This window comes from Cervus elaphus, chromosome 28 (genome assembly GCF_910594005.1).
Source record: "Cervus elaphus chromosome 28, mCerEla1.1, whole genome shotgun sequence".
Lineage (NCBI taxonomy): Eukaryota > Metazoa > Chordata > Mammalia > Artiodactyla > Cervidae > Cervus > Cervus elaphus.
The window spans coordinates 34,415,543-34,441,221 of NC_057842.1; the positions used below are offsets into that span (position 1 = coordinate 34,415,543).

General features: G+C 37.4%; 1 protein-coding gene across 8 annotated transcripts in view; it reads left to right on the top strand.

Annotated features, from left to right (window-relative positions):
* Nucleotides 1-25,679, top strand: part of FAM184A (family with sequence similarity 184 member A) — a 120,276-nt gene that overhangs the window by 74,151 nt on the left and 20,446 nt on the right. For 4 of the 8 annotated variants that reach the window (XM_043890358.1, XM_043890359.1, XM_043890362.1 and 1 more), the window contains exons 8-12: nucleotides 56-177; nucleotides 949-1,099; nucleotides 13,493-13,534; nucleotides 21,567-21,779; nucleotides 24,114-24,267. In XM_043890358.1, coding sequence (XP_043746293.1) covers nucleotides 56-177; nucleotides 949-1,099; nucleotides 13,493-13,534; nucleotides 21,567-21,779; nucleotides 24,114-24,267 — 682 coding nt within the window. The remainder of the gene's footprint in view (nucleotides 1-55; nucleotides 178-948; nucleotides 1,100-13,492; nucleotides 13,535-21,566; nucleotides 21,780-24,113; nucleotides 24,268-25,679) is intronic. The other 4 variants (XM_043890360.1, XM_043890361.1, XM_043890363.1 and 1 more) reach the window with 1 other exon arrangement.

Below are 25,679 nucleotides of genomic sequence, written 5' to 3' on the forward strand. Positions count from 1 at the left end.
AATAATCAGCAGTGACTTTGAAGACTAGTCTTTATTGATAGCTTTTATTCTTCAGAGTAAGTTAGAACAAGAGAGGCGACAGCATGAAGAAACCCTGGCTGCCATGAAAGAAGAGGAGAAACTACAAGTGGACAAAATGGCCCATGACTTAGAGATGAAATGGACTGAAAACCTTAGGTACATTTTTTACTCTCTAATGTCATCTTACTGTACATATGTGCAAAAAAAAAAAAAGGTTTTCTATTTAAATGGCTTACATTGTCTCATTGTTAAAGATGTAGTAGCAACATTTTTTTAAAAAGATCTATTTATTTGGGTTTGCTGGGTCTTAGTTGCAGCATGTGAACTCTTAGATGTGGCATGTGGGATCCAGTTCCCTGACCAGGGATCGAACCCAGGCCCTCTGTATCAGGAGCACAGAGTCTTAGCCACTGAACCACCAGGGAAGTCCATAGTAGCAGCATTTTTAATTAATTTTTCCCATGGTTAAATGCAGAGAAATTGGAGTTCTGTTTTTCTACTTAAATACAGACAACTTTTTATTTCATTTCCTTGACCATAAGTGAAGTGAAGTGAATTCACTCAGTTATGTCCCACTCTTTGCGACCCCATGGACCGTAGCCTGCCAGGCTCCTCTGTCCATGGGATTCTCTAGGCAAGAATGCTGGAGTGGGTTGCCATTTCCTTCTCCTGACTATAAGTGGAGAACTAATCTGAAGTCAGAGGACTTATTGTTCTAGAACTTATTCTACCTTCAGTAACTTGATTAATCAGTGATCTTGATAAGTTACCAGTTTACCTTATGATCCTTAACTTATTGATAAAATAAGCACCTCTGAGCCGGCTTTTGAGGCAGATTACTTAAATGCTTAGAAAACCCGCGAAAAAACTATAGTTATTGAGAGGAAATATTCTCTTTAGAAATTAAACACATTTGTTCTGTTTTAGACAAGAGTGTTCCAAACTTCGTGAAGAGTTAAGGCTTCAACATGAAGAGGATAAAAAGTCAGCAATGTCTCAACTTTTGCAGTTAAAAGAGCGAGAGAAAAATGCAGCCAGGGATTCATGGCAGAAGAAAGTAGAAGATCTCTTAAACCAGGTAATTAATAGTCTGTGGATTAGGGAAGATCATTTTCCTTGACATTTGCTAGCTAAAGAAGTATAAAACATTGTGTGTTAATTCACTGTATTTTGTTATTTTTTATAGGACTAACAAATTTTTTAGATTGTATGAAATTAAGGAAGTGTTCTTAAACTTAGGAAATAGTGTGCTTAATAATTAAGTTATATCTACAGTCCTAAATATTGAGAAGCACTTACAGTTGTTTGGTTTAATATTTGAACTGAACAAATTAAAGATTCTAAATGGAAAAGTTTTAGTTTGAAAGTATAACATCTTTTTCCAAGCCATTAGATACCATTTGGGCAATGGAGGGTAAAATTTATTAAATGTTATCCCAATTTCCTAAAACCATTTACTAGAAGTGAGCAATTTACTTCTTTCTCACCAGCAAGAAGTTGCATGTTATGCTTCAAAATGACATAAATGAAAGGTGGTGGTTTTTTTAAATCTATCTTCTTATGTCAGGCTCGCTTATTTCCAGAGCATCTATAACTATAATTAAGCGAATTTGCACATTTTCACTCATTTACACAACTTCTAAATTTATGAATTCTTAACAGTCTCCTGCAAAGCTAATAATTAAATAGGACTGACTGCATGAGTCACCAGTTGATAAGCAAGTGCAGAACTCGACAAGCCGCAGCTCAGCAATTTAGTGCCAGAAATCCACTATTATCTTTCTATTTGTGATCACGATGAATTTCAAAATAAACAGCATAGGCTTTTTTGTAGGATTATTTATTACACAAGTACATACATGCAGTATCTTTCCAGAGTACTTTGAGCCTGCCCATTTGTGACTGGTATTTCATAGTAACTTACATTGTTACTCTGGAAAGGGAGTATACCTCCAGGAATATTTATGAGCTTTTGTGAATAAATTTGAAACCTTTGAAACTCACACAAAAATAAGAAAACAGCTCTCACTAGAAGTTGGTCACCATGTTAGCATTCCTTATTAGTTACCTTCTCTATACTTAGTTTACATCCCTCCTTAGGGATCTAGAATAGGACTTGTTTTACTGGATAGAGTTGTAATATTCCTCTGTGATGTTCTGTACTTTGGAAGGTTTAATTTTACCACATAATCCAATTTACAGTAAAAATGAAAAACATCCTTTAAAGTCTGCCTTGTTTTTCAATCAGGATCTATTGAGCTAGACATTTTCTAGCTGGATTTGGCACTGTAAAGAGGGCACACTGCTTCTCCCACCTGTTTTCTATCAAGTTATTTTATTCATTATTCATTTACTCAGATTTCCTCCATGCCTCTCTGATATTCTGGTATCCTTGTCTTGTCGGTTTTTTTTTTTTTGGCATTCACTCTACATTGTTCATTCCCAAGGGGATATAATGTTTTGCATCTGGTTCTAGTTCTATGTATTATAACATAATTTGTTACATGTGGCTGCAATTTTTTCCAACTTTACAGAAAAAAATTTTAAATCCATTTTCAAAGCAGATTAACCATAAATATCAAGGTAAGCAAGAATTAATTGCCTCCAAAGGTGAAACTGTTCTGTTCTGCTTCAGGCCATCAGACCATTTCCAAAATTACAGCATCTTCCTTTTTCCCACTTCTAAAATATGTAGGGCAGACACATTGCTGTAGATAAGCTGGCAAATAGCTGTTACATTCAGGATTGTCTACCCGAAGAAAGTTAAGAGAAAACTAAGGATTTCACATTAAAGTGGAAGGGAGTGTTCTATTAGAGGTTTCAGCCTTTGTAGATATATGAGATGGGAAACATTCTAGCAGGACCAGCAGTCTTTTCAATGGAACTTTGTTTTGGACAGAAGACCCTTCCTGGCCCTTTGGGGCTTGTTCTCCTGATTCTTTTGGATGGTTTCCTAGAGTCTGTGTCTGACGCCTGCTCTGCCGTCCTCCAGCTTCCTGACTCCTACTCATCCCTACTCCTCAGAGCTCCCCTGCCCTGCCTCCTACGGCTGTTTCACTCTGTCACCCAGCACTGCCTGCACCCCTCCACACTTGGGGAAGACAGACCTGGCTTGGGCTTTGTGAAATTAAGGGAGTACAGAGTGGCGAATAGAACAGGAAACAGGGCTTAGGCAGAAGCATCTGTTACGAGAGGTATCAGAGGATCTGTATTTTCCTGTATTTTAATCATTTCTGAGTAAGCTGAACACAAGTCTAATTTTTGTGCCTTAGCTTACATGTATTTCATTCTACTTAGAGCAAAGAAGAAGTAAAAGGATTTGTCTTTCACATGGGTTTAAACTCACCCTCATGGCCTACATATCAGAAAAATGGGCATAGAAAAGCATGAGAATTTTATTTTTCTTTAATTCAATGTTTTTTACTTTATGAAAATTTCCAGAAGCTTTTATTTTCATTCTATGCTCCAGTTGGAGCCTAACTTAATATCTTTTAGTCTTCCTTTATTATTTCATTGTGTTTTTTTTCTATTCAATGATTATACTTTAGTCCAAAACTAGTTTTGCTTCCTAGGCTAATGGGTGTGTACATTTGAATTCCTTTAAAGTAGAAGAAATACAGTCTTATTTTTCTTTAGTTGAAAAATGATTATATAGATTTCTCATTGATCATATTTTCTATTTGTGAGCCTAAACTGTCATCATTTATTTCTCTATTTCATCTTTTTCAAGGAAGATTTTATTTTGGAATAATAAGGAAGTATGATGTCGTATTCCAGCGCCCCTATTCAGATTAGTGACCTGAGAAATTTGAGAGACACATGGATCATTCAGACATAGAATTATGGAATTCTGTAGCTTAGGTCTGGCTCTCCATTTTGAACTCTGAGGCCCCACGGTCATTTAGCTGGTTGTAGCAATGCATATGTCACAGTTTTTACCCTTCACATATTAACAGTCTAATAGGGGAAAGACGTGTATACAAAAATCTCAGTAAAAATCACTCTGCAGTGAGTGGCTTTATAAATGGTCTGGACCGCTAGTACTGTGGAAGCAATAGTGTCAGAGTGCCGCCAGCTCACCAAGCTGATTGCGCCCATACCTTCTCAACTCCATCTTCAGAGTCATCAGGGTCATCATGGCTTGCAGTCATCCATGGTGAGAGTGTTTACATCCTACATGTAGCAAATGCTACAGGTGAGGGCTTCATTTTTCAGAGAGCTGTTAAAAGATTTACCAGCATACTGCTGGGTAGGAGTATTGAGTTAGAGAAAAGTAATATAGCCAGTGTGATTGGGTAAGATTTCATTGAGGAGGTCAGCTTTAGTGTGGCCTTTGAATAAGGTAAAGGGGGAACACAAATATTTTTATTCATTTATCAGACATTTATACTCAATGTATCAGACAAAATATACTCAAATTTCCCAGACACTGTAAGGAATACAGAAAAATAACAGGACAGTTGGGGAGAGAGATCATTGTGAAAAACTGACTTCTCATCTTGCTGCTGCTGCTGCTAAGTCGCTTCAGTCGTGTGCGACCCCACAGACGGCAGCCCACCAGGCTCCGCATCCCTGGGATTCTCCAGGCAAGAACCTGGGAGTGGGTTGCCATTTCCTTCTCCAATGCATGAAAGGAAAAGTGAAAGTGAAGTCACTCAGTCATGTCCGACTCTTAGTGACCCCATGGACTGCAGCCCACCAGGCTCCTCCATCCATGGGATTTTCCAGGCAAGAGTACTGGAGTGGGTTGCCATTGCCTTCTCCCGCTTCTCGTCTTAGGAGGTCAAAATTTACTCAATAAGCTATGAGATTCTCTCAAAGGTTTGTGAATAACGTGCTGAATTTTTTTTTTTTTTATTTTAGAAAGCTTAATATTGAAGTGAGGACTAAATGGAGACATCTCAGTATAAATATCTAAATCAGTGTCTGAAACAGAGCCCTTGAATACATATCATGCATCCCTCCACCACCTCAGCCTAAGCCAGACCACTCCTGCTAGACACTGTCGTTCCTTGCTGCCTAGCTATCTAAGCAGTACGAGTGACTGCCTCCTCTCTCACCTGCTGTGCAGCCAGCCACCAGCATCTTCTGCTGTTCTGCCTTCCAGGAACATCCAGATCTGCTCATGTCCTACCACTTCCTCCGCTACCCTTCTGTGCCGCACCTGGAACCTATGTTTGGTTTCCCTGCTTCTTCTCTTACCTACCTACAAATTGTTTTCCATCCAACCAAAGTGATACTCTTAAAATATTAATTGGATGATGTTACTGTAATCTTCAAATCCACCAGTGGCTTCCCGTCACCTTTTTAGAGTGCACGCCACACTCTTACTGTGGCCTGCAGGAGCCTCGTGATTTGGCCTCTGTCTGCATGGCCAGCGTCATCTGCTGCGCTGTCTCCCTTCGTTTTTTACAGCCATCCTGGACTACTTGGAGTGGAGTTTCTGGACCACATGCACCAAGCGTGATCCATCTCAGGGCCTCTGCATCTTCCAGTGCTTATGGAGTCCACCTTCCCCAGATCTACATGGCTTGTTCCTCAATTTGTTCAATTCCCTGCTCAAATCTTTTTTTCAAAAGATATTTATGTTTGACTGTGCTGGGTCTTCATTGCTGGGCAGGCTTTTCTCTAGTTGTAGTGAGCGGGGGCTACTCTTTGTCGCAGTGCACAGGCTCCTCATTGCAGTGGCTTCTCTTGTTGCAGAGCTCAGCTCTAGGGTGCAGGGACTCAGTAGTCACAGTTCCCAGGCTCTAGAGCACAGGCTCTATAGTTGTGGTTCATGGTCTTAGTTGCTCCACGGCTTTTGGGATCTTCCCGGACCAGGGATCAAACCCGTGTCTCTTGAATTGGCTGGTTGTTTCTTTACCATTGAGCCTCCAGGGAAGCCCTATGCACAGATCTTAATTCTTCAAAAAGATCTTCCTTGACCACTTCCCCAAAAATAGCCTCCTTTTGTCACTCTGTCTTTTTATTCTGCTTTGTGTTTCTTCGAAACATTTGTTACCACATAGCATCATATTGGTTCTCTTTCCTGTTAGAATGTAGTTCCATGAGTGCTGGCTCTTTACCTGTGTTGTTCACTGCTGCATCCCAGCAGCTTAAAATGTGCCTTGCGTATAGTCAGCTCTCAGGTGTTGCTAAATAAAGAAAAACCGAGGCAGGCATTCAAAGAGGAAGTTGTCAAATATATGAAGTGCAAATAATGCCACCCAAATAGGACCTGAATTAAGTTTATTTCACTGAGAATTACAAGAGAAATCATAAAGGAACAAATTTGATGGAATACTTTGGTAAAGGAGAAGGACATGTGAAAGCTGGCCCAGGATTTGAAACCAAGATAATGGAAAGAAGATGATCATCTGAGAGAGGAAGGTCACGACAGACTACTTCACTGAAAGGGGATGAGGTGGTGAGTTTGGTTTTAGACTTATTGATTCTACAACCACCAGATACTTGGGCATTTTTCACGCTCAGTAGGAAAGAACAATGACATGAATAAGAAATGGAGCATCAAAATCAATGCTGTTGATCAAGAGTGACAGAAAAGCCAGTTTAAGGCTGTTGCAGAATGCTTTCTGATTTCTAGATGAGTGTTGTCTAATATGGTAGCAGGCCACCTATGACTGCTGAGCACTTGAAGTGAGCTTCATCCAATTTGAGATGTCAATGTAAAATATATACTGGGTTTTGAAAATTTAATATAAAAAAAATGGAATGCCTCACTAGTACTTTTTATTCAGTTACATGTTGAAGATTGATTTTATTTATTTATTTTTTTAGTTACATGTTGAGATGCTAGTGCTTGGGATATATTGGGTTAAATATATGCCTAAAAATAATTTTACTTTTTTTAATATGGCTATTAAAATATTAAAGTGACACATGTGGGTCTCAATTATAACCCTTGTTAGCACTGGTCTAGACTATTTGGAACACAAAATTTTGAATCAGTTTGGTTCTGTAAGCTCAGTACTCATTCTGCTGGCTCTTAAGTTTTATGTTAGGAAGAAAGAAATTCTCTCTTTAGAAATTGTACTTCTCTCTATTGAAAAAAGATTATATTTTCCTCAGTTGTCTGCCCATGTTAAATGAATAACAATACTACCTTTTAATGGAAGAATGGCTGCAAGCAGATACTGAAGTAGAGGGGATAGAAAAGGACCCAGAGTTACCATCTCTTCTCAGCTAACTTAGACCATGACCTTGACAGAAGTCCTAAGCAACGACAGGAGACAAGTGAAGCTTGAAGGTTCAGAATCCTCTCCTGAGAAATTAGGAGAGCAGGAAACTATGTGAAAGAAATATCAGAGATTCAGCCTGGACCCTGGGAAAAGAAAACGAAGAGATGGAACTGTGATATCTATACCTAGCTTTAAAAAGATGTGGTAAAATACTGGTTAGTTTTAGCTATAGGCTTTTTGTAGATTTTTTTTTTTTTTTGACCGTACCACTCAGCATGCAGATGACACCACCGTTATGGCAGAAAGTAAAGAACTAGAGCCTCTTGATGAAAGTGAAAGAGGAGAGTGAAAAAGTTGGCTTAAAGCTCAATATTCAGAAAACTAAGATCATGGCATCTGGTCCCATCACTTCATGGCAAATAGATGGGGAAACAGTGGCAGATTTTATTTTTCTGGGCTCCAAAATCACTGCAGATGGTGACTGCAGCCATGAAATTAAAAGATTCTTACTCCTTGGAAGGAAAGTTATGACCAACCTAGACAGCATATTAAAGAGCAGAGAGTACTTTGCCAACAAAGGTCTGTCTAGTCAAGGCTATGGTTTTTCCAGTGGTCATGTATGGATGTGAGAGTTGGATGGTGAAGAAAGCTGAATGCCGAAGAATTGATGCTTTTGAACTGTAGTGTTGGAGAAGACTCTTGAGAGTCCCTTGGACTGCAAGGAGATCCAACCAGTCCATCCTAAAGGAGATCAGTCCTGGGTGTTCATTGGAGGGACTGATGCTGAAGCTGAAACTCCAATACTTTGGCCACCTGATGCGAAGAGCTGACTCATTTGAAAAGACCCTGATGCTGGGAAAAATTGAGGGCAGGAGAAGGGGAAGACAGAGGATGAGATGATTGGATGGCATCACCAACTCAATGGACATGGGTTTGAGTGGACTCTGTGAGTTGGTGATGGACAGGGAGGCCTGGTGTGCTGTGGGTTCATGGGGTTGCAAAGAGTTGGACACAAATGAGCAACTGAACTGAACTGAACACAGCATGCAGGATCTTAGTTCCCTGTCCAAGGACTGAACCCTTACCTACACTGGGAGTGTGTAGTCTTAACCACTGGACTACTGGGAAGTTCCCACCTGCCCCCTGAGTAGTTTTAATGTGTGTTGAGTGTGTGTATGTGTATATCTGTTTTGCAAAATACTGCAGTGGGACTGTGATGAAATGCAGAACAGTCTATGCCTTCACAGGTACTAGGACCCAGAAGACACCTGAAAAATATCAAGAACTTCTAGATAGCACTGTAATAGTAAATACATTTATTTCCATTTCCTATGGCAAGATACTAAAAATAATTACAATACTTTGGATTTTAAAACATTCAGTAGATATATGATTATAAAGTTAAAGACCTAGCCTCTGAGAAGTGTTAAAATTATCTAACATTAGCTTCTCTTCACCTTAATTTCATTGAAAAACCTGTTATTACTGATTTAGTTTAAATATGAAACAATCGTTCATGACTTTTTTTATTTTTTGTTTCAGGATAATTATTAAAATTGTGATTCCCACTTCTAATCTTAGGTTTATTGGTTGCTTTTCTCTAGATATTAGTATACTTGAAAATAATATTGGAGAAAACTTTCCATAATTTAAGAAAGTACAGTGTTATATGTTAGATACTTAATTTTGGAATATTTTATTAAGATTTAACATATCTTACTTGAATGCAGTGTAAGATTAGTGTAGATATTGTTTCAAGGAATTTAGAAATTTAACAAGTAACATTTCTTCTGTTAGTAAAGAAAATTCTATTGTCAGAATACAAAATTTTGACATATGTTAAAAATTCAGTATTTCTGATATGCTAGGCACTGTGACAGACCAGTAACAGGGCTGTCTCACTTTCCTTTGTTTATAATCTAGAAAAGAAGGCAAATAGAAATGGCACATTAATTCATTACGACTGTAATGTTGTATGGGGAAGGCTTCTCTAAGTGCAGGATCTTTTACCTGGAAGAGAAGCAGAATCAGGCCAAGAGGAGAAGGAGAACAGCATTCTGGGCAGAAGGGGAAGTATGTGCAAAGGTCCTCAGGCAGCCCCCAAATACCTATATTAGAGAGCTAGGAAGATGGGGGAGGTAGGCAGCAGGGTCTGCCTTGTGGAGATGTTTGCCTTGTGGAGATTTTATCTAAAGTGCCATGACGAGCCACTGAAAGATTTTAAGTAAGGTTTGATGAATCTAACACATTCAAATATTAAAGTTTCAAAACTCTGACTGCAGTACAGAGAACAGACCAGAGTAGGACAGGATAGGTGCTGTTCAGTGATGTTGTTTGGCAGTCTGTCCTTGTTCAGATTAATACAAATATTTAGTATACTCATGAGTTCATTTCTCTGAGGGAATACATTTCTAAGTCTTAGATTCTGTTGGCTTCTGTCAACAAGATATCTATGTTTTTTTTCTAAATAACTTCTTTTTGTTATCTAAAAGTTTCTTATTGCTTCTTATGTTACTGTGGGGAAGGGGAAAAGATAGAGAGTAGTAAGAACTAACTCAGTAAGAAAAGTCCATACCATTCATTTAGTCATTTAGTAAACATTTATTGACCATTTACTCCTTGCCAGGTACTAAGTTTGGCACTTTGGATGCAAAATATGAACAAGCCATGGTCCTCTAAAAGCTTTTCATTAAGTGTGTGCATGCTAAGTCTCTTCTGTCCTGTGGACCATACCCAACCAGGCTCCTCTGTCCGTGGCGATTCTCCAGGCAAGAATACTGGAGTGGGTTCCCATATCCTCCTCCAGGGGATCTTCCCGACCCAGGGATCAAACCCACATCTCTTAAGTCTCCAGCATTAGTAGGCAGGTTCTTCACCACTAGCACCACCTGGGAAGCCCTGTAATTCAGTGGATTTCAATATTTATATACCAGTGCGTTTGTAAACTGCAAACATCTATCTATAAAAACCTTGTGGTATTTTCTAAATGAGTAAACTGAGGATTAGAACAATGAGATTAGTCCTAAGAGTATAGTTTTCTTATGTACAAAGCTGTAAATTTCTTGTAAATTGCAGCAACTTTTTCAGTTATTTTCAGTTTTTCTTCCTCACTTATAATAGCTGAAAGTCTGATTATATTCATCCATCAAGACCAGAAATCCTGAAACACCTTAGTAAGCCTTCTGTGCTGAAATATTCAAGTGCTCTAATGAGCTGAAGAGGACCTCTTAAAGCCCTTTTCAGTCATCTCAAAAACAAGTAGCTTAAGATGCTTTAAGGGAAACTGACTTATATAGCATTAATTTTTCTTAACATGGATCTTGCTCATATAGAATACTTGCCAAATAATATACTTGCATATAGATTTTTAGCTCATCCAGTATTCTCTCAAACATTTACTGGGGGATCCCAGCCCATTTTGTGTTTTAAATACCATCTGTAGGCCCTGCATGCTCAGTTGCTCAGTCGTGTCCAACTCTTGGTGACCCCACGGCCTGCAGCCCTCCAGGCTCCTCTCTCCGTGGGGGTTCTCCAGGCAAGAATACTGGAGTGGGTAGCCATGCCCTCCTCCAGGGGATCTTCCTGACCCAGGGATCGAACCCAGCTCTCCTGGGTCTCTTGCATTGGCGGGTGGATTCTTTACCCTCAGCCTCCAAACAAGCCCCGTCTGTATAGGTCAGTGACTTCCAGTTAAATCCAAGTTAAATCTCCAGCCTTTGTCTTCGTCCACACTCAGTCACTTGGTTATCTAAAAGGCATCTCAGACTTAGCATGTATGGCTCAAAAGTATTGATTCTCAATCCCTATCTCATCATCTTCACTTCCTGGCACTGCTTTTTGTCCAGAACAAAAACCGAAGAGTCATCCTTGCTTTCTCTCTTTTCTGATCTCTCATGTAATCTCAATCCTGTTTATTCCACCTCTGAAACAAATCCCAGTTCCACCTGCTTCTGTCTCTCTTAGCAAACACTAGTCCAAACCACCATATAATAGCCTTCTATTTAGCTCCCCCAGTTTCACTTTTCCCCCCACAAACTTGAAGTAATCTTTTATGATGTAAATCAGATCATGCCATTTTCCTGCTTAAAATTCTTTCAGGGGTCCCCACTGAATTAAGGCTCTTTAGTCCCTGGTGGCGCAGCAGTAAAGAATCTGCCTGCAATGCAGGAGACTCAGCTTCGATCTCTGGGTCGGGAAGATCCCCAGGAGAAGGAAATGGCAACCCACTCCAGTACTCTTGCCTGGGAAATCCCACGGACAGAGGAGCCTGGTGGGTTACAGTCCATGAAGTCGCAAAGAGTCAGATGTGACTTAGCAACTCAACAACAAATATGTCCTATCTCATTTCAGCCTCACAAACACCCCCCCACACACCCAGTCATTCCAACTCACTTACACCTTAGGGCCTCTGAGCTAATCCTTCTGCCTATACACTCTTTCCCCCAAATCATTTCATTTTGTGGCTGGCTTCTTCACTGATTCTAAGTTTAAATGACACTTTTTTCCAAAGATCTTTCTTTACCATCAACACAATATCACATCTAGTCACTTCCTATCACATCAACCTTTTAAAATCCCATTTATCATGAACTTTTTCTTACTTTTTAATTTATGTATGTTTGTTTAGTATCTTATTCAGTTCTCTATATCACTTTGTACTTCCTAGAATATAATAGTACTCTAATAAAAATTCTTTAAACAAGAAAATCTTACTTCCTTTATGTACTCACCAATAAGGGTATTGTGACCCATCACCACTGCTGTGCCTGTTCTAATCGCTGTTGCCAGGTCTGTGATGTCAGTCACCCCAGGTCACAGCTTGTGGACCAGGACTTTTGGTTTAGATATTTCCATGGCCTGCATCAATATGAGGACAGAGGTAGTGACCATATGAGTTCAGATTCCAGATGTTCAAATATACTTCTCTTATAGAAAATCTAGAATTCCTATTGAAGAACCTCTGATCTATAATATTGGTCTAATTTATCAGTTAGTTCAGGAATCCTAAATAACATACATACTTTTTTTGTCTGATGATACTTTAAAGAATGAAAAAATCACTTCATAAGTAAATGACATTCATTTTGGATTAACTTCTAGTACAAGGATATCAGTTCAGAGAAATACAAAGAGGTTAAAAAAAAAGCTAAGAAACCCATCAGATTTGCATAAACTTTGTGAACTCTGGAGAAGTATCTCCTTGGTATATAAAGAATATTATAAGTAGAAGAAAGAATAAAGTAAAAAATAAAATATGAGAGTTTAAACTGAGAAGTTATAGAATAATCAAACAGAAAGTTAATAGTTTTTCTCAACTTATTTTTTTCAGCTCTGTGAACTATATCCTAAATTAGTCTTAGGGTATTAGTAAATAATTGTTTACCAAATAAAAGTTATCTTTAGTTTATAACACATTAAGGAATATTCACATTATGGGGGAAAAGATAATTATATTCCATCTGAAAATTTGATTAATGTCCACAGTAAAAGCCACTTTGCAGAAACTTTCCTCTATTAGTAATATAAATTTAAAATAGTATTTTGTACCCTTGGAAGGCAAAAAAATGAGGCAATTGAAAATTAAATCACATTTTTCCCATATTTAGGGGAGGGATAGTATGTTTTTCCAATGGTTTATCACTCAACATTTCAATGAGCTAAAAAATGAACCCAGGTCATGTATAATTTTATCAAATACAGTCTAGGAAATAGGGTTGAAAAGATACAAAGGCATTGTTTCTTCCTTTCCTCTGAACTTTAACCCTAAACCAGATTATTATTCAGTCTTTACATTTTCAATGATTATCTCATATTTATCTTTAGCCCTCAAATTATGTAGTCAATGAAGTTAGTGTTTCAGTTCTCATCTGCTCATTTCTCACAAAAGAAATCCTTCTAGAACCTACTCCAGTGCTGAGTGGAATACTTTGAGGCATTATATTATAGATTTCTGGAAGGAATTTAGAACAGTAATATTCCTTCCAGGTGCTTCAATAACCATTATCTTTTAAACTGACCCCTGGTTTACATGTGCTATCCTTTGGTATCTTTCATAGGTAAGTTTGCAAGCCCGAAAGCATCAGACACTGTTTTAAAGGACTACAGATAATGTAGACTCTGTGTCATAAAGTTCTTTTTGTCTGATTTCTTTTTCAGAACTGTTTTCAACTTACCTGTTTCTTGAGCATATTATAATTAATGTTCTATGTCTTACTCTCCCTTTTTATCCCTCTTTCTTTCACTTAGTCGATTTCTGAATGTTTCCCTTTATTCCTGTGATCTTTTCATAGCGGCACTCTCTGGGGGAAGCTTTGCATAAATCTATCAACAATGTAAGTGAGCGGCACTTACACTTTGTACACAGGGCATGTTGCACTTTTGGTTTTGCATCAACATCATCACTGCTTGAAAGCTTTAACTTATGATATTAAAAAATACACTTTTTGGCATCAGTAAGATATGTTGTATATAGGTAGCAAAGCTTCTAACTTTCAGCCTTTCATTTGTGTATGTGCACACATCTATCACACTATATTGATAAGCATGCATTTTATTTTAAAGCCAAGCAAGATTTTACTTCTCATACATAAAATTCATTATTTTAGTATTTGCACTGATAGATACAGTAATATTTTGAAAAACTGTCAACTTGTTGACTCTAATAAAAATGGAAATAAATGTAAATGTATTCCTTCTTTTGTTAAAGTAGTTTGTTTTTTGAAAGAGTAGTATCAATTGACTTTTTAAGAGTATCAGATAGTTGTGCAGGTTCATAGATTCAGAATATATTTTACATTTTAATGTTACAATTATTAAAAGATTTAAAGCAAAATGGAGTAAATCCCTTTCCAAAGACTTGGCAATGCTCTTCTTTTACTTAGGCACACTCAAAAGTGCAGATATTAAGCTTCAAAGTAATATTCCATTTAAACAATAATTAAAATTTTTTTCTTTACATATGAAGAGAAAAATGAGATTTATTTTCACATCGAACCCATACCCAACTTGTTCTTTAAAATAAGTTAGCAGAGAGGTAAGCATCTTTGAATATTTTTCTTGATATCGTAGGGCAGAGGTCAGCAAGCTTTTTCTGCAAAAGACCAGACAATAAATGTTTCGAGCTTTGTGGGTCATGCAGTGTCTGTGACACCTACTGGCCTCTGCTGTTATATGGAAGTGCCCATGGGCAATATGTGAATGAATCCTTTAATTTATAGAAACAGACTCTAATGTGCCAATTCCTGACCTAGAGGAATCAAATCTTGAGTCTAGAATGGTCCTATGAAATTTTTATATTTCAAAACTGTGTCCTCCTATCTCCTTAATTTCTTTCTACTGTGCAAGAAAATTTTTATCTGTTCTTTATGTCCAACTTTACTGTCTATATGAAAATTAGAAATACATGAATACATTTAATACCATTTTCTTTAATGTATTTTAAAGTGGTACTCAATGTTGGCGAACTAAGGCTACATTTAGAAATAACAGTCACATAGAGCATAGTAAGAATTCGGGCATGGTTGCTGTATCAGTCCAGACTTTCTGACATGCATGCTAATTGGGATAGAAATAAGAACCCCAAATAAGATACGACTGATTATTGTCAAAAATTATTTGAGTTGTACTTCAAAATACTTGTGACAACATAGTCACTTTCCCCTAAACAGTTATAAATGAAAAGGTGTTCATTAAAGCAAAAACAATTTTATTTAATTTAAATCTATTAGTAATTGAATGAGAATGCCTTGATTCATCTCCTACAAAATAAGCAAAAGAGGTCTGTAACACAATGAAATCCCCATTAATTAGTTCTCTTTTGTAACATCATAGTCACTGAGGACGAACTGTTCACTCAGACATCTCCCAAACAAGATGTGACCTTGTCAGTATCATTCAGCCAAGTGAGAGCTACCCACCCCCTCCACACACTGTTTAGCCAGCCTTCCGTGCAAGAAGTGTCCCACTATATGCTGTCTTGTTCTAAGAGAACAAGTAATTGTTGATGCCTCTGTTTATAAAAACTTGGTAATTTTTTCAACTAAGACAGAGGATGACTGGAAATATTCCAAAACTATCTAAAGGACATTAAGTAGGCATTACTGTGGTTCTCAATCAATAAACTCAGTTTATAGGTCTTCTTAGAAAATACCAGAAAATTATGGATGATTCAGTATTTTCCTGAATGGTCATAATTTCAGAAGCTTAAGTTGACTTTTCTTAGCCAGGCCCTTTAAAAATAGCAAATTAGAGGTTAAAAAGGAAAAATGATAGAAAGAATTAAAATATTCAAACAGTTTCAAATGTTTTACATGAGCATTTATATAAATTGTTAACATAGTAATAAATTATTCTGCTGTCCTCTACTGGGCCTATGTAGATGTTTTTAATGTTGCTTTATATATTTGAAAGTATTGAACTGAATATTAATATCATGTGGTTTAGACTTTCTAATAATTTATGTTGACCTTTCTTGTCAAAATTAACAAGTATTCTGGCTCAACACAATTCTACAACTCCACACCTATAATTTATTGAAAAATGAAATTGTCCTTAAACATCCTATTTTTCAAATTGTTTTTTCTTACTAATTTTTCTTGTTTTCACAAAAAATGAATGAACCCTCTTACACAAAGCCTCTACCCTGGAAAGCAAGTCATTTTTAAAAAATCGTAATCTATATGACAGCCTTTTTCAAAAACACACAGAATCACTAGATAAATTGTTCACCAGTATCTTGATAAATTGACCAAAACTAGGAGAAAAGGCCATAGGTAATATTACTTAAAGAAGATAGGTTGTTTTCCTCCTTGATCTCATAAAATGAACTGAGAGCAGAGGACAAGTAAAAGACCAGAGCTTCAAAGACTTCTCTGGACATTGCTTTAAGATTCTCATTAAAGAAGCAGCCAGAGTCTTAGTTTTATGAACTCCAGAGCAGTGCTTCTCAACTATGACTGCATTAAAGTCATCTGTGAAACTTCAGAGAGAGAGAGAGATTCACCCTTCTGATAGACTCACATGAGCATGTGTTCAGACCATTTATTTTGGAGTGTTTTGGTACAGTATTTGTAATAGCAAAATCAGGTGAGATGATCTGAATTTCCATCAGAAAGGATTAAAGCAGTTATAGTGTATTTGTACTTTGAATGATGTCTACTAGGAGAAATCTGGCTTTAAGCAGCAGAACACCCAGTTAACAGTGGCTCATGCCGTCAGTATACTTAATGAAGCGCCCAGGTTCTTTCTGTACTTCTGTTTTGCCGTGTTCAGTGTGTTAGCCTTGGGGCTTCAGGTTGGTCGTGTCACGGTTACAGCATGGCTGCTACAGCTCCAGCTTTCACGTTCTTGAACAACTATGCTAACACAGGAGACTCTCCATTAGCAGTGTTTAAATCAGGAAATAAAGTCTCTCCCCCTCCTCCAAATTCTCCACATACTTCCTTTTAGCTTATTAACTAAGACGGAATGATAGGACCTTAGAGTTAGGTTACTGTGACTTTCTTATCCCAGTTTTAATTCACTCCTTGGTGCTGGGAGAGGGGCCTGCATTCTTGAAGATTGGGATTTTCATTCAGTTCCTGAACAAACTCAAGAGTTCAACTCTCTGTGAAGAAAGAAAAAGGGGGAGATGGGCATTTGGGAAGGACGAAATGGTGCCTGCCCATTTGCATTATCTGTAGTCTTTGAAAAGAATGGGGCATTCCTACATGTCATGGATTGTATACCCTAGAAATGCCCCCATGAGAGGAAAAACAAACCTCTAAAACCAAACTTGTTGGCCTCCCTGGTGGAGAAATCATTGACCATCATTAAGTAAATCCATGAGTATACTCAGCTTGAAGGGAGCTACATATAGTTGAATGTTTGAAAAACCATAGCAACACCTGCGGATCTTGACACCCTCATGGTTTCATGAAGGAAGTTGATGTTTATTTCTCTGTTTAAGACATAGGGAATGTCTGTTCCAACAGCAGCCCCATGGGTCTCTGTTTCAACTACTTTGGACATTAAGCTCTGGTCTCTTGAGGTGTGCCCTGGGGCCCCCAAGTAATTTTTGTCATATCATGCCAGATGTACACTCTACATGGTGAAAGTCATCCATCCACCCATTTACGCATAACGTAGTTTAAAAAAAGCAAAAGAAAACAAAACAGGAAATTAAGAAAGAGATAAGTCATAAGAGTCTTGGGAGACATGTGCCTAAAATAAAACACTGTTAACAATTTGGTGCACTTTCTTCCAGACTGTTGTCATTTATAAATAAATATAGACACATGCAAATGCAAAAAAAAAAAAAAAAGGAGTCTTGGGAGATACCAAAATGTTAGAACTGATTACCCTTAGAGATTGGAATTTGGTGAGGAAAGGGAAGGAAGGATACTTGCCCTTTCATTTTATAAACTCCTTTATTAAAGAAATTTTTTTTCACAACGAACACATTACTTTGGTAGTTAGAAATTATGTTAGGTGGTCTGGGCTCAATTCCAGACCTATTTAATCAGAATAGCCAAGGGTCAGTGACTGGACAAGTACATTTATTAAAATTTACAGAAATGATTCCGATATACAGCCAGGTTTGAGAACCACAGATTACATTTACTATCTCAGGTTATGCTTTGTTTTGAGGATAAACTATTTGTATATTTTCTGTATTCTTTGATTTCTGTGATAAGATTTTTGTTAGGGGTAAAGAAAACTAGAGTGCATCAAAAACCAAAGGTTGTAAGTAGGGCGTACATAGTGAATGACATGTCTCGTGTTGACATCCTATCATATCCAGTACCTCAGATGTGATATTTCAGTTTCTGTTTTGAGGGATTTCCACAAACACCATTGCAGAGGTACAGAATCTTTGTGAAACCGCCCTGTTGGAAAGAGGTAAAGCTTCCCCTTCTTCAGAAAAATATATCTATATGTCTTTAATCTTGTCTTTTTGAAATTTGTACAGCCTTATTTTAAAAAAGATAGTATTGTAAATGGTAGAGATCAGAAGGTAGCAATTACTGACAGTGAAGTTTGGCTTTTAAAATTATTTGCAAAGTATCTGGTACCTCCTGATTAGTAGAATGTGACTTAATTCATATATAAACTGCTGTGGTGGGAATTATTTAATTAGGATGAAAATTTTTTCTAAAATATTCTCTTTGGTTCATTTAAAATCAGCAAAATAAAAAGCTTTAAGATTTAAAATTACAACAAACGTGTAAAAATTTATACCATATACTTCATAATTTGAAAATAATTTGAAGCAACTAGTACTGCTTCTCATTTATTCAACAATTGCCTTTCTGTAATACTGTTATCAGAGTATTGATCTAAGTTACCTAGACTATTTAATGCAAAGTCTTTTTTTTAATTAATGAAGTTTTATATTAGTATTTATTTCCATAAAGTGTACTAAACTCTGCTGTTTAAGTTATAGCTATAAAACAGCTCATTTTACATTGCTTTGCTCATTATTTCTGTCTTTAAAAGTGCCATGTAATTTTCATGCTGAATAAAGGCTGGAACTTTAATGCCATCTACTAATTTAATTTTTAAAAAGAGCAAAATAAGTTTTGATGCTGCATTGCATGATAAAGGCTTCCTGCTTACAAATAATGTTACTGTTTTGAGCATGACTCCAAAGATTTTTAGATAGCCTTAATATTATTTTCATATGCTTTCAAAATTAAGAATATAAAGTGTATAAGTATACTTGAGGACTAAATTGCATGATAATGTCTTTTTGCATATACTTTATATTTGCTTAAATATAAAGATTAATCATATATCCTAAAATTAAAAATATTACTTTGGAGTTCTTTCAAGGTAAAGTATATTATGATTTAAAGTATTTACGCTGGAGAGGTTTAAAAAGTGTGCTAAGATTTTAAATGTATAACTGTTACAAAACTGGTATTCATTAATTTTAAATGTTGTACTTCTTTATAAATTTCATCCTTAATTGGTTCAAGTGTGAGTCAAATTATAGTCAAATTAACCTATGGGAGCTCTTCTTGATACAGTGACCTTTGGAAATAGATAGTTCAGAAAAAAAAAAAGCTACACTGCTGTGAACTGATTGGCTTCTTACTAACCTAAGTGCACCCTTAACTGGAGGACAGGATCCAGGGCCCCCACTAGCCCATGTGGTGCCTGTGTACAAATCAGAACGCTATGCCACTTTTCTTTGAGAGGACTTGGATGCATACCAGGGCAGATGGCTTGGTGAGCAGCTTGTTCACTGGGTAAATTCATCCTCACTTGGCCAGGGGCCCAATAATAGCTTTGATAGGATCAGTCACTATTCTTTATGTAATGTAGTCTTTCCCTAACGTTCCCATATATGTTCTAGTAAGTTGTCACCAGGAACAAGGCAGTCACGTGGGTCCCTATTCTGGGTCTGGGACTAGGGTTGAACTTGGGAAGAGAGTGGGTAGGATCCTTGTCTTATTTCAAGAACCAGCTAACTCTACCACTTTACACATCAGGGTTCACAAATACACATTTTTATTACCTTTTACGCTGTTTTGATTCTTTTTTCTTTGGAGGTTGTCTTTAGTACTCATTTCATCCTGATTTTCTTTGCACAAATGGTGAGAAATCACATGACCTGGTTTGTTTGGCCCCCCAGCTCACACAAGGAAGGCTTAGCTGTTGCTGCGCCTTTCTCCTGCAGTTTTACACGCGCAGGTTTGTTTGAGCTGTGACTCGTCAGTGCTCCTGCCATTTAGAGGTGTGAGGAGTTGCGTTACCTGGGGTCAGGGTGTTGCAGTTCACCATGACTCCAAACATGGAAATAACCTCTGAAATCTTAGGCTTATGTGGAAATTAGTGAGTAGAATTCATATAACTTTCAATAGGTAAAGTCACTTCTTTGGAAATATGTTAAGACAGATTGAACGTATATCAGTAGCATCATTTCTCGTCGCTACTTGACCCTCTGCACGTGCTCACCTTTACTTCTGATCCTGACGTATAACCTTGCCCTTGCCCCAGACCCTTCCAGACGGCTGTCATCTACCCAAAGCTCAGTACAGTCTGTGCCTGTTTCCTGCTGCTGGCCTCTGCCCTCTCCTGTCTTCCAGTTCATTCTTTCTTATTTTTCTTTCTCAGTTTGCATTGCTGGTGATCCTTCAGCCTATCATTTTCTTTCTCACGTACCTTCATGGTAAGACATGTGAGGCAGCCTATGTCTGCCTTCCATCAATCAAAAGAAAGTTTTTTCTTATTTACAGAAAGTCACTTTAAAGTCTTTTCTTTCCATTAGCTTTCTTGGCCACAGAAACAGTTTTACCTACATGTAAACACAGCATCTTATTATTTAATGGGATACATTTGACAACTTTTTATCTGGTTTCCTTAAGTTCCCGTTAGCCTCAGACTTGTAGAATATGATTGAGTCGTCTAGTTTCAAGTTTACAGTTTCGTTACATGAGAAGAGAAATAGATCAAATAAGATGGTTTCAACAAATGTATATGTGGATACACACACATATATACAGATGCTTATACATATTTTGTGCTTCTGTTGGTTAATAAAGGTTTTAAATTAAGTATTTTAAAACATGCAGAGGCAGTGCAGATGTATTAAGGGTGATATTTTCAATAGGAGGAACAAATAAGTTCTCCATAGTGAAAGAAAAGTACCTGTCATTATTACAAGGCTGTAACTAGAAGATTGTGAGAGGTTTGTGATTTTTAAAAAGCTTGAAGTTTTGCAAATCTTTTTGAATTAAATCAAAATTCAAAAATAAAAACGTTTTTTACACGAGAATTCTAAATTGATAAACTGTTTAAAGAGTACTTCTTTAATCCTCACATAATCTTAGCTGGCTTTCATTGAGCAGTTAATCTTTGTATGTGGCAGGAACTATTCTGAGTAAACTGTGTGTAGAAATGCTCTTTTCTCTCACATGGCCTGGTGAGGTGTTGACCGAAGCAAGTGGCAGAGCTAAGATTTTGACTCAGAGCCCACAGCCTTAAACAGTCCTGTGGCTCAGCAGTGAAGAATCTGCCTGCAATGCAGGAGTCACAGGAAATGCGGGTTCAATCCCTGGGGCTGGAAGATCGCCTGAGGAGGCACGGCATCCCACTCCAGTATTCTTGCCTGGAGAATCCCATGGACAGAGGAGCCTGATGGGCTACAGTCCGTGAGGTTGCAGACTCGGACATGACCGCACATGCACTGAAAACAGAATAAAAGTGGTAATACCTAAAGATTAGCTATCTAGGATATATTATAAAACATTTTAAGTGGGCACTTTAAGGCAGTTATTTTGCAGTTGTTAATATCTTCAAAATGCCTTTTCCCCTTAAATAGGCACTGTGTGAAATAGGCCTTGTATTTTATTCCTCCTTGTGTACCCTCCCGTGGCACAGATTTCCCTCCTGAAACAGAATCTGGAGATGCAGCTTTCCCAGTCTCAGACCTCTCTGCAGCAACTGCAAGCCCAGTTTACACAGGAGCGACAGCGACTTACACAAGAGCTCGAAGAGTTAGAGGAGCAGCATCAGCAGAGACATAAATCTTTAAAAGAAGCACACGTCCTTGCATTTCAAACCATGGAAGAAGAAAAGGAAAAGGAGCAGAGAGTAAGTTTTAGGTGACATACATTCAGATGTAACCCAACAGCCTGATCACTGTTAACCTTACGATTCTAAAGAATTCATTTTTTGCTCCAAAAAATTATGTATTGCTTTATTTCAGTGTGTTTTCTAGGCTATGACTTCTTGTAGGGGTCACAGTGATTAAACACATACACTAATTGTACACTGTAGGGCTTCCCTGATAGCTCAGTTGGTGAAGAATCTGCCTGCAATTCAGGAAGCCCCGGTTCGATTCCTGGGTCAGGAAGATCTGCTGGAGAAGGGATAGGCTACCTGCTCCAGTATTCTTGGGCTTCCTTTGTGGCTCAGCTGGTAAAGAATCCACCTGCAATGCGGGAGACCTAGGTTCAATCCCTGGGTTGGGAAGATCCTCTGGAGAAGGGAAAGGCTACCCACTCCAGTATCCTGACCTGGAGAATTCCATGGACTGTATAGTCCATGGGATTGCAAAGAGTCAGACACGACTGAGTGACTTTCAGTTTCACTTTAATTGTACACTGTAGCAGATATTTGTTATTTCTGTTTCCCATGATAAGGCCAAGGTCATGATGAGACTAATGCTCTGGTTTGTCATGTGTTAGCAGTGATTACATAAATTTAGTCATTACTATAACCACTGTAATCTCTTAATACTGGTCTTGAACTTAGTCTTTCATCCAATTTATAATTTTTTTCTTTTAGTCTAGATCTACAAAAGATACATGTGCCCAAAACATTTAAAGTTTTTATCTCCATTTTTTCCCCTCATGCTTTTTCTTATGTACAGAACTCACAATGAAATGAAATTGGAGACATTTAAAAATAGTATAATTCCCTGTATATTGTTTGTATCACTCTTTGGTGATCACTCAGAAAAGATACATTATTGGTTTTATTATATGCCAGAATCTCCACATATCCATTATTTAGTTCTGTGTTAAAATGTTAGTTGGACATAGTCTTAGTGTGATTAGTTTTAATATAGTTCATTTCTTAACACTGTATTTCTCAATTTCTTTTAAGGACCTTATAGATAATTAAGATAAAGATGTGATAGAAAAAGTTACTAATAATAGTGTTTACCATCCATACTGTTAGTACATATACACATTTTAATCCTTTATTTGGGTATAGACACTATTTTAAGAAATGGTATGTTATTTAAAAATTGTTAAAACAAAAATGTCATACTCTTGTAAACAACTCTTAAAAACAACTAATTTGCCTGTACAGTAAGTTTAATCTATTGATCTTGTCCAAAAAAACCAAGGGAGTTCATTTGGTTAATAATTCAACCTTAGCATTGCTAAATACTTTATTCATTGAATTCCATTTGCGAATTATGATAACACATAAGCTTACATATGAGTACTTCAATTTTATACATACAGTCTTTTCAGAACTGTAATCATTTTTCAGAAGAAATCAGAACCGGCAATTTTATTGTCTGTCATTAGGTAGCCAAGCTAACCCTAAGTCCTGTTGTCTGTACTCAAAGTCCTTTATTTTACCTATATTTAAAGGAACCTATACTTTATGTTTCAGAAAGAATATAAGTAGTCAAATAATAATTTTTAAAAGCAGCATTTTAGAGTAGTGACTGAAGAGACACAGCCCTGCTTACAATGCGATTGCTTTCTCGGAAACCTTTGTAGATTACGGTAAGAGCCCTTCCTGGCACAGTGCAGTCTCTACACTTGAAGTACCGTGAGCTTTGTTTTACACTCTTGTGGCCATATATCTTCTCTCCGTCTTGGCCACATATATGTAGTCTGTTCCTCTGGCTAGGCTTTTAAAACTAACCACATGAAAGGCTTCAGTTCAGTTTTCCAGCTACATCCTCTCAGAGCTTTTGCTTCTGTTCATAAATGCAGGAACAAAGAAAGGATGACTGTAGGAAAACGCTACAAACACTTTTTAAGGTTGGAGTTGTAAAAGCCCTCCTCTCTTTTCCTAATCAGGAGATCTTTCCTGATCTGCCCTCCTCCACCTCTTCCCTGAGTCTAAGTTTGTGCACACAGGAGAATTATTTGTTAATTTTTGGTGGTTTACATCTCCTTAGCAGTTTAAGAAAATAGCTTTATTTGGAAACTGCCCTAGGTAAAGGGTCTGTATCTCAATACAAACATTATATATTGACTCTGATTCATGATGTTTATGCTCCTAAAGTGAGCCTACTAGTTTATTTTCTAGTGATGATCTTATATCTAGTTTTCTTGAAATGAATTAGAGACGTGTTTTCCTTAAATAATAAATGAGTTTTAGTATTTTTTCTATTTTGTTTGCGTTTCCCTTCCTGTAGTCTAGCATAATAATTTGAGTATGTTTCTCTCATTCTAGGCTCTTGAAAGTCATTTACAACAGAAACATTCCGCAGAGCTTCAATCATTAAAAGATGCACACAGGGAATCAATGGAGGGCTTCCGGATAGAAATGGAACAGGAACTTCAGACACTTCGGTTTGAATTAGAAGATGAAGGAAAGGCTATGCTTGGTAGTTTGAAATGATTATAATCCTATCATATTTATTTTTACATCCTTCTAACTTGAAATTCAATAAGTACAAAAAGTACTTATAAGTACAAAAAAGTACAATAAGTACAAAAAGTACAATAAGTACAAAACTGTACTCTTAATTTTTGAAACCTCGAAATGACTATCCGAGTGTTGTTCGTATCTTATTTGAAGTTACTGGATGAAGGAGCAACTGTTGGTGGAGTAGAATGGATAGAACACAAATGGTAAAGTGAGGTTCCCTCAACGTTCTCTGTACTTTGGCTGTATAAGCAACACACAGCGGTGCTTCCATTTGTCGTTAAGAGACTAACTGGAGTTAGTCCGTGACATTCAGACTTCCCACTAGCAAGTGACTGAAAGGAATAGATAAGCATGGACCCACATGTCTTTAGGCTGTATCATCATATTGGGTTTTCTTCCCCCACTTTAGGATTTTGTTTCAATGGGAAAAGTCATGTTTCGGTCTGACTTTTTGTATGGGTATTTATAGAGGTTGTATTAAATAGGATTTTTATCTTTGAGGTGTTAAAATCATTACCATTTCTATAGAAGATAATTGAGTTTGGTAAAAAACTGAAATGTATTTAAAGGGTTTTTTGTTTGTTTTTAATGTCATTCAATAACTTTTTATTCCTGTCATTTTATTTTCCTTGGTTTTTTTTTTTTTTTTTTTTTTGACCAAATTCTCCTGATGTTTTTCATGTCTTTTGTCACGCTTCAGTGGAACATTCTTTTCAAAGTAAGAATTGAGAAAAAAGGAGACCAAAGTTGTGAATATTTGGGGCCTCAAAGGGAAAACCAGTTGACCCATTTCATCATCTCTACTATTGCTGGGAGTTCTAGGCCAGGTCGTTATAGCTCTCTCCTCTTCCTGAGGAGAGGTGAAGATGGGCCAAGTGTTGGAACCCTTGTCCACTGAAACATGATTTAAATATGTCTTTGTTGACAATAGGACTTCTTGTGATTTCTTAAACTTTTTATTTTGAGATAATTGTAGAATCACATGTGGGCATACCTAGTGGTTCAGTGGTAACGAATCTGCCTGCAAGGCAGGAGCCAGAGGAGCCGCAGGTTTGATCCCTGGGTCAGGAAGATCCCCTGGAGGAGGGCATGACAACCCACTCCAGTATTCTTGCCTGGAGAATCCCATGGACAGAGGAGCCGGGCGGGCTGCAGTCCATAGGGTCGCAAAGGGTCAAACACAATGGACATATCTTAGCACGCACACAAACTTTTTATTTTGAGATGATTCACAAGAGGCTATATATTCACATGTGGGCTTCCCTGATGGCTCAGATGGTAAAGAATCTACCTGCAATGCAGGAGACCTGGGTTTGACCCCTGGATTGGGAAGATAGCCTCGAGAAGGAAATGGCAATCTGCTCCAGT